Raw genomic sequence first — 13,021 nt, forward strand, 5'->3', positions numbered from 1 at the left:
AAGTGTTAAGGGAAAAAAAAAGTCAGATTCTTCCCCCTCCTTCTTTTTCTGATAATCTGGATGGAAAGTGCAGTAGGAAAAAGATTTCCAGAGATTAAAAAGAAAAAAAATCTATAGACAGAATAACTATCAGAGATCATTTACCACAAAACTAGGGTCAAATGATAAAACCCATGAATTTCCATTAGTGTGTGTGTGTATATATAGAGAGACCATTTAATGCTGCTTTGTGCGTGTGTATGTGTGGACACACGCAAGTACATACCACGGATGTCGATTCAGCACCAGGTAACTCCTGCTGCCGTCTGATACATATTTTGAGAACTATACAGAACTGTATAGGTAAACTCTTCATTTATACCACCCAGACACTATTTAAGCTATTTAACAGGCACTTGATAGTTTTTTATTACAAGAAAGTTCAATCTAACACTGCAGAAACTATTGATAAGGTACTTTTGGGGAATGGCCCATTCTTTGTAGAACTATTCACGATTCATGACTAGCATAATTGTGAGGGCAAATGGTGGCTCTCTATCTAGGCAGTGATTTCTGCCTTTTTAATTAAAACATTCAATATTAAATCCTAGCTGGGAAATCAGGGACTGAAAGAATCGAGGCTGTTTAGCCAAGAGGTGTCCCCAATGGGGGTAACTAAGAGCCTTATCTTTATCCTAAAAGGGACATGGATTTTTCAGAGGTTGAAAAATGTGCCTTAGAGCAGGGGTCCCAAACTTTTGGGCCCCAGGGACCAGTTTCGTGGATGACACTTTTTCCACGGACCGGGGTGGGGTGGGGGGTAGTTCAGGCGGTAACGCGAGTGATGGGGAGCGGCAGATGCAGCTTCGCTCGCCTGCAGCTCACCTCCTGCTGTGCGGCCCGGTCCCTAACAGGCCACGGACTGGTACCAGTCCGGGGGTTGGGGGACCCCTGCTTTAGAGGATGGTTCTAGGCCTAAACTTTCCTTAAGACACTTCATTGTTTGGTCAAAAGATGACCAAAAAAAAAAAAAAAAAGTATTTTGAAAGCTATAGCTTACATCTCACAGCACAAAACAGTAGGCAAAACTCATCTGTTCTCTACTCTGTGTAGCTTGATTCCTCCGCTGATCTTTTTTTGACATTAACCTAATCATTAAGAAAAAAAAGTATTATGAATTTAGCTTTTATTCAAAATTAAATAAGCAAAAGCAAAATTTTTAAGAAACTTTTACAAATTACTTACATAAAAGAAAGTTAAGAGGGACAGTCACAAGTCTGCAACAAATAATTACAAAAGTATCTAGGGCAGCATGAATACAGACCATGTCACAGCATGGTGATCTAACTGTGATATGAATAAGGCATAACTAACATTTGCACCAAGACGAGAATTAAAAAAAAAAAAAACCAACATACTTTAAAAGCTTAGTTCTACATTAAGCTTCTTCTCTTCCCTTAGATCCTTAATGGGTTTATACTATGTAATTTTTTTAAACAAACATATGTCAAACTATAAATTACATAGATGGGCAGTTAATGTGAAAAGCCCCCCTAAAATGTACAAACTAACTGGTACTGAACTGAGTTCTCCATTTACCTTTATGTACAGTTAAGTGTAAACCATATTTTCACAGTTTTAAGTGTTTTATGAATAGATGCACAGTACCAAGTCAGGTTTGCAATTGTTCCTGAAAACTGGCTCTAGGTTCTGCATCCGATGCCTGTTGGCTATTGGGATGCAAGTATTTACATAAATAAGAAACTGTGTCCTAGTCAATGGTCAAGACAGTTCAGCAAGAGCGGTATTTCCGACAAAAAGTGATACTCAATACCATAGCTTACGTACTTGTGCAAATTAAGCATCAGGACAGAGAAATCTGAGGCAAATTCAATTTGCAAAAACTTGTATCGCTACTGTTGTAAACTTGGGCAATAAATGACCCTCGGCAAGTTCTGCTCTCTATGGCTTTTTTTTTTTCTTTTAAAATTTTAAAGCCAGAGAAAATGCACCCATACTACCCACACGGGCGCGCATGCGCGCGCGCGCGCGCACACACACACACACACACACACACACCCCCACACCCACACACGCACCCACACACAGAGTTCTCATTTCATTTAGAGTATGGTACATAGTGCAACTTCATCACAATGTAGAGGTTTAACACACATTTAGTGTGTGTTTTTCTGTGCAAGTTCTTAGTGGTCTAAATCCTAGTTGAAGGTATCTGTTTGCAGAACCACATGATTCAGGAGGTTGAAGGAAAAAGAAAAAAAGAAACAGTTTCATTACATTTCTCAAACCAGCACTGGATGTGCAAAGGCAGCGGACAATCTGGCCATCACCACAGCCAGATTAGGGTAATTTTAGAGGAAGATCCAAGCAGTTGGTTACTTAGATTGGTCTCTAGAAAAATAAGTCAGTATATGCTGTATCTTTGTCAACCGTTCTTTCAAAGACTTCATTGACAAAACCGACAGCTGATAGCGGGGGTCGACGGGAAGGACGGCAAGAAGCCACCAACACCAGGCGGGTCCATTAGGGATTGCCTAAAAAGAATCCACATTGTATAGTGTTAATAAAACAAATATTTATGTAATTACAGCAGTAAAAAACCACCACCAAGCTAATCTGTATTGAGCACTTTATGGTGTCAGATTCTTTTTCTAACTTAAAAAAATTTTAATTGAAGTATAGTTGACTTACAATACTGTTGGTTTCAGGCGTGCAACAGTGATTTAGTATTTTTATAGATTATCCTCCATATAAAGTTATTATAAAATGTTGACTATATTCCCTGTGCTGCACTTTACATCCTTGTAACTTACCTATTTTATACCTAGTAGTTTGTACCTCTTAATCCCCTTTACCCCTCCTCCTCCTTCACTTCCCTCTGGTAACTACCATTTGTTTTCTATATCTGTGAGTCTGTTTCGGTTTTGTTATGTTTGTTCATTTGTTTTATTTTTTTATACTCCACATAGAAGTGAAAACATACAGTATTTGTCTTTCTGACTTATTTCACTTAGTATGATAATCTCCAGGTCCATCCATGTTGTCAAAAATGGCAAAATTTCATTCTTTTTTATGGCTGAGTAACATTCCATTGTAGATACACATACACACACCACATCTTTATTCATTCTTCTGTTGATGGGCTTAGGTTGTTTCCATATCTTGGCAATTGCAAATAATGCTGCTATGAACACTGGGTGCATGTATCTTTTCAAATTAGTGTTTTCATTTTCCTTGGATATATACTCAGGAGTAGCATTGTTGGATCTCATGGTAGTACAATTTTTAATTTTTTTTGAGGAACCTCCATACTGTTTTCCACAGTGGCTGCACCAATTTACATTCCCACCAACAGTGCATGAGTGTTTCCTTTTCTCTCCACATCCTCACTAATACTTGTCTTCCTGACGGTATCCATTCTGACAGGTATGAGGTGATATCACAACATCACTAATCATCAGGGAAATGCAAATCAAAACCACAGTGAGCTATCATCTCACACCTGTCAGAATGGCTATCTCAAATCCTTTATCAATCATGTAAGGAGGGCACTATTATGCCCATATAAAATGGGGCAACTGAAGCTTAATTAAATATAATGCAAATTGTCCAAGATATCTCAGCTCCTATGTGGCAGAGCCAAGGTTCAAATAATCCAGACCTGCCTCATAGCCAGCACTCTTTCCTCTTCACTGACCTAAACAGGAATCTCAATTTCAGGCTACTGGCTTCTGGGGCTGGACAGTTTTTGTGTTATGGGGACTGTCCTGGCATTGTAGCATGTTTAGCACATCTCTGACCTCTGTCTACTAGCTGCCAGGAGCACCTCCCCCAGTTCTGATGGTCAAAATCGTCTCCAGATATTGCCAAATGTCCCACAGGGGCAAAACTGTCCCCAGTTGAGAACTGCTTTCTTAAAATATATATTTAAAACACTAAGGGACCTCCCTGGTGGTCCAGTGGTTAAGGCTCTGCGCTTCCAATGCAGGGGGCATGGGTTCGATCCCTGGTCGGGTAACTAAGATCCCGCATGCCACACGGCATGGCCAAAATAAATAAATAAATAAAATATTAAGACAAGTTAAGTGATATTTTTAAATGTCTTCAAAGAATTGTGGAATCCTAGGAAGGATATAAGAAAAGTCTCAGCTTCCAGTTTCATTTGAGAAATAAACATATCTCTAGCAAAGAACTTCATCTGATGTTGCAAGGGCTGACTACTGGCTATGGAACGAATTAGGAATTTATATACAAGAATGTTTAAGCCACCTTTACTACACACTGAATTGCTTTTTACTGAACCTAAAACATGAAGTTTCAGAATGACAAAAGGAGCTGTGACATGAGTTGATATCAATAAGCTCCTCCTAGAATCAAACTGGACTTATCTGTGTCCTGCCTGTTGTCAACTCAGCATCACTGCCACCTTCCGTAGAGACATCAGAAACTACATTTCCCAGGATCCCCTCCCCCCATGTGAGGGGGTGGTTCCAGGTTAAACATGACCAATGAGAGGCACTCTTTCAAGATTTGGAAGTTGGGAGAGGAAGCCATTCTTCTCTGGAGGCTGTTGCCAAGTGTGGGCAGATGTGAGATTTGCAGAAGCTTTCCAGAGCATTTGTGAAAACCACCTGCTCCACTACTGCAAACTGAGATACTGGTGGGGACTGCCCTGGGATTCCTAAGGATGACAGCAGCTTCCCCTCAAGTCCTGAGCCCGTGCTCCACTGTGTCAGGAAGAGAGTCCCTGAGCTCCGCTGATGATGGCCTGATCTGATCCTCCCTCCTCCAGCTCTCCCAATGGGGGTGTCAACTTTAATTCCGACAATAAACCCTTCACTCCTGGGATATATAGAGTGGCTGCTTTTGTTTTCCTGACTGAATCCTGACTCATACAGTATGACTAACTGAAAGCAGTGGAAGAGGACTGCATAATAAAAGTGAGGGTGGTGGAGGTGATTGGAAAGTAATGTTGAAATTTTCTACAAGTTGGTTTGTTAACATTTAAAATGTACTTATTCAATTCTGTGCTCATCAAAAGCTGTTTCTATCAAGTTCAATCAGATTCAGGTAGCCAGGATAAAACAAACACGTGGCAACTAATATATGCTGGACACAGACTGAGAACTCAGTTTGGAGATGATGTGATGTTGAAATTTCAAGTTCATGTGAAGGATTCAACTGAGATTCAGACAGATGTAGGCCGACCTTTGAAAACTGGAATGAGAGACAGTGTCCATCACAGGGGCCCTCTGTCCATCTGATATTCATTTACAGCCATTCCTTTATGTAATCTATTCCCATCTAACCACAAACATTGTATCCAACTCAATTCAACAATGCTTATGCCTAATGCTTTGGTGGGTCTTTTTCCAGATTTTCCAGGATAGGAACTCTTCTTTATGCCTCTTGCAGTGCTCTGCTTGACCAGAAAGCACCTGCTGTATGCTAATTAGATTAAACTTAAATGTAAACCCTAAATTCCAGATCAAGACCATAAGAACGATAGTTTCAGGAGGAGTGAAATATAAAACATGAAGAGATAAAGATGAATTAAAGTGGCAGGGTAAAAAGCTGGGGATAACAGAAAAGGTGACAAGATTTTTTAAAAGTATAGAAAATGATACATCTCTCAACTCTCAAAGAATAACAGCAAAGCCAAAGAGGCTCGAAGACGTAGCTGTCTTATAGGCACAATTTACTAGATGGTACCATGTCCCCTTTTTTTAATTGAAGTATAGTTGATTTACAGTGTTGTGTTGTGTTAATTTCTGCTGTAAAGCAAAGTGACTCAATTATACACATATATACATTCTTTTTTTATATTCTTCTCCATTATGGTTTATCCCAAGAGATTGGATATAGTTCCCTGTGCTATACAGTAGGACCTTGTTGTTTATCAATTCTAAATGTAATAGTTTGCATCTGCCAACCCCAAACTCCCAGTCCATCCCTCTCCCTCCCCACCTCCCCCTTGGAAACAATGAGTCTGTTCTCTGCTAGTCCATTTCTGTTTTGTAGATAGGTTCAGGTTCATGATAGGTTCATTTGTGCCATATTTTAGATTCCACATATAAGTGATATCATACAGTATTTATCTTTCTCTTTCTGATTTACTTCATTTAGTATGATAATCTCTAGTTGCATTCATGTTGCTGCAAATAGCATTATTTTGTCCTGGCTGAGTAGTATTTCATTGTATATATATATGTACACACCTTTTTTATCCATTCTTCTATTGATGGACATTTAGGTTGTTTCCATGTCTTGTGACGTGTGCTATTGTGAATAGTGCTGCTATGAACACAGGGGTGCATGTATCTTTTTGAATTATAGTTTTGTCTGGATATGTGCCCAGGAGTGGGATTGCTGGATCATATGGCAACTCTACTTTTAGCTTTTTGAGGAACCTCCATACTGTTTTCCATAGTGGCCGCACCAACTTACATTCCCACCTTCAGTGTAGGAGAGTTCCCTTTTCTCCACACCCTCTCTAGCATTTGTTATCTGGGGGCTTTTATTTTTATTTTTTTTTAACATCTTTATTGGGGTACAATTGCTTTACAATGGTGTGTTAGTTTCTGCTTTATAACAAAGTGAATCAGTTATACATATACATATGTTCCCATATCTCTTCCCTCTTGCGTCTCCCTCCCTTTTTTTTTTTAAAAAAAAAAAACATTATTTATTTGGCTGCATGGGGTCTTAGTTGCGGCATGTGGGATCTTTCATTGTGGTGCGTGGGCTTCTCTCTAGTTATGGCGTGCGGGTTCAGGACTTGTGGTGCACGGGCTCAGCAGTTGCAGCACACAGGCTCTCTAGTTGTGGGGCGTGGGCTCTAGAGCACATGGGCTTAGTTGCCCCGTGGCATGTGGGATTTTAGTTCCCCTACAAGGGATCGAACCTGTGTGTCCCCTGCAATGGAAAGCAGATTCTTAACCACTGGCAGAGCAGAGCCCTGTGGCCTTTATAATAGTGGCCATTCTGACCTGTGTGAGGTAGTACCCCGTTGTAGTTTTGATTTGCATTTTCCTGTTAGCTATGTTGAACATCTTTTCATGTGCCTATTAGTCATCTGTATTTCTTCTTTGGAGAAATGTTTATTTAGGTCTTCTGCCCATTTTTTGATTGGGTTGTTTGTTTTTTTGTTATTGAGTTGTATGAGCTGCTTACATATTTTGGAAGTTAGCCTGTGTCAGTCACATCATTTGCAAATATTTTCTCTAATTCTGTAGTTTGTCTTTTCGTTTTGTTTATGGTTTCCTTTGCTGTGCAAAAGCTTGTAAGTTTGATTAGGTCCTGTTTATTTTTGCTTTTGCTTCTATTGCCTTGGGAGGCTGACGTAAGAAAACACTGGTACAAATTGTGTTAGGGAATGTTTTGCCTATGCTCTTTTAGGAGTTTTATGGTGTTGTCTTAAGTCTTTAAGCCATTTTCAGTTTATTTTTGTGCACACTGTGAGGGTGTGTTCTAACTTCACTGATTTACACACAGCTGTACAACTTTCCCAGCACCCCTTGCTGAAGACACTATCTTTTTCCCATTTTATATTCTTGCCTCCTTTATTGAAGATGAAATGACTGTAGGTGTATGGGTTTAGTTCTTTATTCTGTTCCATTGATCTGTATGTCTGTTTCTGTACCAATACCACACTGTTTTGATGACTGTAGCTTTGTAGTATTGTCTAAAGTCTGGGAGAGTTATGCCTCCTGCTTTGTTTTTTTTCCTCAGGATTGCTCTGGCAATTCTGAGTCTTTTATGGTTCTATATAAATTTTTGGATTATTCTAGTTCTGTGAAAAATTTCATGGGTGATTTGATAGGGATCACATTAAATCTGTAGATTGCTTTAGGTAATATTGCCATTTTAACAATATTAATCCTTCCAATCCAAGAGTATGGGATATCTTTCCATTTCTTTGAATTCTCTTTAGTCCTTTATTTTTTGGTGCAATTTTAAAAGGTATTGATTTTTACATTCCCTTTCTGATATTTCATTGTTAGTGTAAAGAAATGTAACCGAGTTCTGCATGTTAATCGTGTATCCTGCTACTTTGCTGAATTCATTTATTTGATCTAGTAACTTTTGTGTGGAGTCTTTAGGGTTTTTTATATATAGTATCATGTCATCTGCATAGAGTGACTATTTTACCTCTTCCTTTCCAATTTGGATACCTTTTATTTCTTGTCTGATTGCTGTGGCTAGGACTTCCAATACTATGTTGAATAGAAGAGGTGAGAGCAGGCATCCTTGTCTTGTTCCAGATTTTAGCAGGAAGGCTTTCAGCTTTTCACCATTTAGTATTATACTGGCTGTGGGTTTGTCATAAATAGCTTTTATTATATGGAGATATGTTCCCTCTATACCCACTTTGGTAAGAGTTTTTATCATGAATGGATGGTGAATATTGTCAAATGCTTTTCTGCATCTATTGAGATGATCATGTGGTTTTTGTCTTTTCTTGATGTGGTGTATCACATTGATTTGCATATGTTGAACCATCCTTGTGAACTTGGGATGACTCCCCCTTGGTTGTGGTGTATGATCTTTTTTATGTGTTGCTGGATTCAGTTTGCTTTTTTTTTTTTTTTTTTTTGCGGTATGCGGGCCTCTCACTGTTGTGGCCTCTCCCGTTGTGGAGCACAGGCTCCAGACACGCAGGCTCAGCGGCCATGGCTCACGGGCCCAGCCGCTCCGCGGCATGTGGGATCTTCCCAGACCGGGGAACGAACCCGTGTCCCCTGCATCGGCAGGCAGACTCTCAACCACTGTGCCACCAGGGAAGCCCAGTTTGCTAATATTTTGTTGAGAATTTTTGCATCTATATTCATCAAAGATATAGGCCTGTAATTTTTTTTTTTTTTTTTTTTGGTTGTGTCTTTATCTGGTTTGGTATCAGGGTGACAGTGGCTTCACAGAATGTCCTTGGGAGTATTCCCCCCTCCTCAGTCTTTGGAAGAGTTTGAGAATTGGTATAAGTTCTTCTTTGGATGTTTGGTAGAATTCACCTGTGAAGCCATCTGGCCCTGGACTTTTCTTTGTAGGGAGTTTCTTTGTCTGTTTGTTTGGTTTTTTTAAATTACAGATTCTATTTCACTTCTGGTGATCAGTCTGTTCAAATTATCTATTTCTTCTTGATTCAGTTTTGGTGAGTTGTATGTAGAAACTTGTCCATTTCATCTAGGTTGTCAAATTTGTCAAAGTTGTTGGCATATTGGTTGAGATTTCTTTTTCATTTATCATCTTATTTGGGTTCTCTTTTCTTGGTGAGCCTGGCCAGAGGTTTGAAAATCTTGTTTATCCTTTCAAAGAACCAGCTATTGGTTTTATTTTTTTTCTATATTTTTTAACCTCTATTTTATTTCCTCCCTGATCTTTATTATTTCCTTCCTTCTGCTGGCTTTAGGTTTTGTTCTCCTAATTCTTTTAGGTGATAGGTTGTTTATTTGAGATTTTTCTTGTTTTTTGAGGAAGGCCTGTATTGCTGTGAACTTTGTTCTAAGAACTGCTTTTGCTGCATCCCATAGATTTTGTATGGCTGTGTTTTCATTGTCTCAAGGTAGTTTTTAATTTAATTTTTGATTTCCTTGTTGACCCATTGGTTTTTTTAGTAGCATGTTGTTTAGTAGTCTCCATGTAATTGTTTCTCATTTCTTTTCCTGTGGTTGATTTCTAGTTTCATGCTGTTGTGGTCAGAGAAAATGCTTGAAATAATTTCTATACTCTTAAATTTTTTAAGGTTAGTTTTGTGCTCTAGTATGTGCACTTGAAAAGAATGTGTATTCCGGGTTTTTTTGGATATAACGTCCTGAAAATATCAATTAAGTCTCACTGTTGTATCATTTAGGATCTCTGTGCCTTATTGATTTTCTGTCTAGAAGATGTGTCCATGTATTGTGAGTGGGGTGTTAAAAGTCTCCTACTATTATTGTATTCCTATCAATTTCTCCCTTTATCTGTTAGTATTTGCTTTATGTATTTAGGTGCACATATGCTGACGAGCGCATAATCCTTTTCTTATATTGATCCTTTTATCATTATATAGTGTCCTTCTTTGCCTTTTTTTATGGCCTTCGTTTCAAAGTCTATTTTGTCTGATACGAGTATTGCAACTGCTGCTTTCTTGTCATTTCCATTTGTATGAAATACCTTTTTTTCCATCCCCTCACTTTCAGTCTATGTGTGTCCTTTGCCCTAAGGTGGCTCTCTTGTAGGCAGCATATTATAGACTCTTGTTTTTTAATCTAATCTGAAACTCTGTCTTTTGATCGGAACATTCAGTCTATTGACATTTAAGGTAATTACTGATACATGTGTATTTATTGCCATTTTAAACCTTGCTTTCCAGTTGATTCTTTGATCCTTTTTTTTCTTTTTGTGGTTCGATGATTTCATTTTATGCTTGTGTTCTCTTTTTGGGTTTTGTGAATCTATTGTATGCTTTTGATATGTGGTTGCCCTGTTTTTCAAGTATGTTAACCCCTTCCTATATGTGCTTGCTTTAGACTGATAGTCATGTAGGCTCAAACACATTCTTAAAGAATCTACATTTTCTTACTTTCCTTCTCTACATTTTATGGGTTTTTTTTTTTTCCGCGGTATGCGGGCCTCTCACTGTTGTGGCCTCTCCCGTTGTGGAGCACAGGCTCCGGACGCACAGGCTCAGCAGCCATGGCTCATGGGCCCAGCTGCTCCGCGGCATGTGGGATCTTCCCGGACCGGGGCATGAACCTGTGTCCCCTGCATCGACAGGTGGACTCTCAACCACTGCGCCACCAGGGAAGCCCCATTTTATGGTTTTGATGTCCTTTTTTACATCTTAACGTTTATCCTTTTGCTATTCCTTGTGTCTATTGTTGCTTTCACTAATAGGGTTTTTTAATTTTCTTTTTGATGTGTATACTGGCTAGTTTATTTACTTTCCAATTGTGATTTCCTCCTTCCTATATCTTCTTGCTGCTTTTTTATTTAGAGAAGACATTTCAATATTTTTTTAAGATAAGTTTAGTATTGCTGTATTCTTTTAGTTTTTGCTTGTCTGAGAAATTCTTTCTCTCTCCTTCTATCCTAACTGATAATCTTGCTGGGTAGAGTACCCTAGGTTGCAGGTTTTCCCCTTTCAGGACTCTGAATATATCCTGCCGCTCGCCTCTGGCCTGCAGTGTTTCTGTAGAGCAATCAGCTGATAGCATTATGGGAGTTGCCTTGTAATTAACCCTGTTTTTTTCTTGCTGCCTTCAGAAGCCTCTCTTTAACTTATGCCATTTTAATTATAATATGTCTTGGTGTGGGTCTGTTTGGGTTCCTCTTGTTTGGGACCCCCTCTGTGCTTCCTGTAGCTAGACATGTTTCCTTCTTTAGGTTTGGGAAGTTTTCAGACATAATTTCTTCAAATACATTTTCCATCCCTTTTTCTCTTTCTTCCCCCTCTGGAATCCCTACTATGCATAGATTGGCCAGCTTTATATTATCCCACAGGTCTCTTACATTGCTTTCTTGTTTTTTTCATTTGGCTTCCTGTCTGCTGTTTTGATTGGGTAATTTCCATTATTCTATATTGCAGATCACTTATTCTTTCCTCATTATTCATTCTGCTATCATTGCCTTTAGCTCAGCTTTCATCTCTGCAAATGAATTTTCTAATTTTTCTTGGCTCTTCCTTCTAGTTTCTTCTAACAGTAATCTGCATTTCTGTTGATAGCCTTTCTTAATTCCTTCAGTATTTTCATTACCTCCCTTTTTGAACTCGGTATCTATTATTAGACTGAAGAGGTCTGTTTCATTGCTCTTGGTCTTTTAACTGGGAGTGGTCTCTGTGTCTTCACTTTACTTGTCTCTTACTCTGTCAGTTTAAGAGAAGCAATTATGTACTGTGGTCTTGGCGGGCTGTTACATGCGGGAGCGTCCCTACGTAGCTTGCGTCAGTTTAGGAGAAGCAATTACGTACTGTGGTCTTGGCGGGCTGTTACACGCGGGAGCGTCCCTACGTAGCTTGCGTGGGTTTAACAATTTTTTGGCGTGAGGGCTGTTCTTGGTTTGGATGCCTGTTGCCCCTTTCCTCGGCGTGTGCTGGCCGCTGTCCCCTGGATTGGGGTGTGCGGTGCGTGGCTTATGTACGCTGCCAGGGAGGAGGGGGCAGCATTTGGCACGTGGTTGTGGGACCCTCAGCAGTGGTCTGCACCTGCCTCTGGAGTCCGAGATGGCAGCTGCAGCTTGCACCCGCCCCTGGAGCTCAGGCAGGCAGTGCCCCGTTGCCTGAGAGTGCGGGCTCGGAGACGGAAGCTCCTACGGCAGTCCTGACCCTCTCCTTGCACACCCCGAACAATGGCACCTTGCCTCTCTGGCAGTCCCAGGTTTCTTCCTGTATTCCCTCGGTCGTGGGGCCCTACACCCTAGCCCCCTCAGGCTGTCTCCACACAGCCAACCACAGCCCTCTCCCCAGCGTCTGACCTCTGAAGCCTGAGCCTCGCCCGCTCCTGCCCCAGCGGACAAGTGTCTCAGGTTGGTGAGTGCTTGGTGGCACCGACCATCTGTGCAGGTCTCTCTCTGCTTTGCCCTCTGCAAACTGGTTGTTGTGCTCTTCTCCGTGTCTCTGAAGCTCTCCCTCTGTCCCAGCTGATCTCCCCACCAGTGAGGGGACTTCCCAGTGTCTGGAAACCTTTCCTCTTTCAAAGTTCCCTCCCAGGGGCGCAGGTCCCATCCCAATTCCTTTCTCTTTTTTTCTTTTGTCCTACCCAGTTTTGTGTAGATTTTTTGTGTAGATTTTCTTGCCCTTTTGGAAGTCTGAGGTCTTCTGCCAGCATCCAGTAGATGTTCTGTGATAATCGTTCCACATGTAGATGTAACTGTGATGTATTTGTGGGAGAAGGTGAGCTCCACGTCCTACTCCTCTGCCATCTTGATCCTATCTCCCATGTCCCATTTTTAATTCCTTATCCCTCCTTCTGGAAAATCCTCAGCTGGGGGCTTTCTCCTCCTGCACTTGCTCCTATATGCATCTCAGCTGACACTGTTTCCATCC

General features: G+C 40.4%; 1 protein-coding gene across 1 annotated transcript in view; it reads right to left on the bottom strand.

Moving 5' to 3' along the window:
• Positions 1-1,159: 1,159 nt before the first annotated feature.
• LONRF1 (LON peptidase N-terminal domain and ring finger 1) overlaps positions 1,160-13,021 on the bottom strand; it is a 45,626-nt gene continuing 33,764 nt past the window's right edge. The window contains exon 12 of the mRNA XM_060001234.2: positions 1,160-2,534. Coding sequence (XP_059857217.1) covers positions 2,376-2,534 — 159 coding nt within the window. The 3' untranslated portion in view covers positions 1,160-2,375. The remainder of the gene's footprint in view (positions 2,535-13,021) is intronic.

This window comes from Delphinus delphis, chromosome 21, assembly GCF_949987515.2.
Source record: "Delphinus delphis chromosome 21, mDelDel1.2, whole genome shotgun sequence".
Classification (NCBI taxonomy): Eukaryota; Metazoa; Chordata; class Mammalia; order Artiodactyla; family Delphinidae; genus Delphinus; species Delphinus delphis.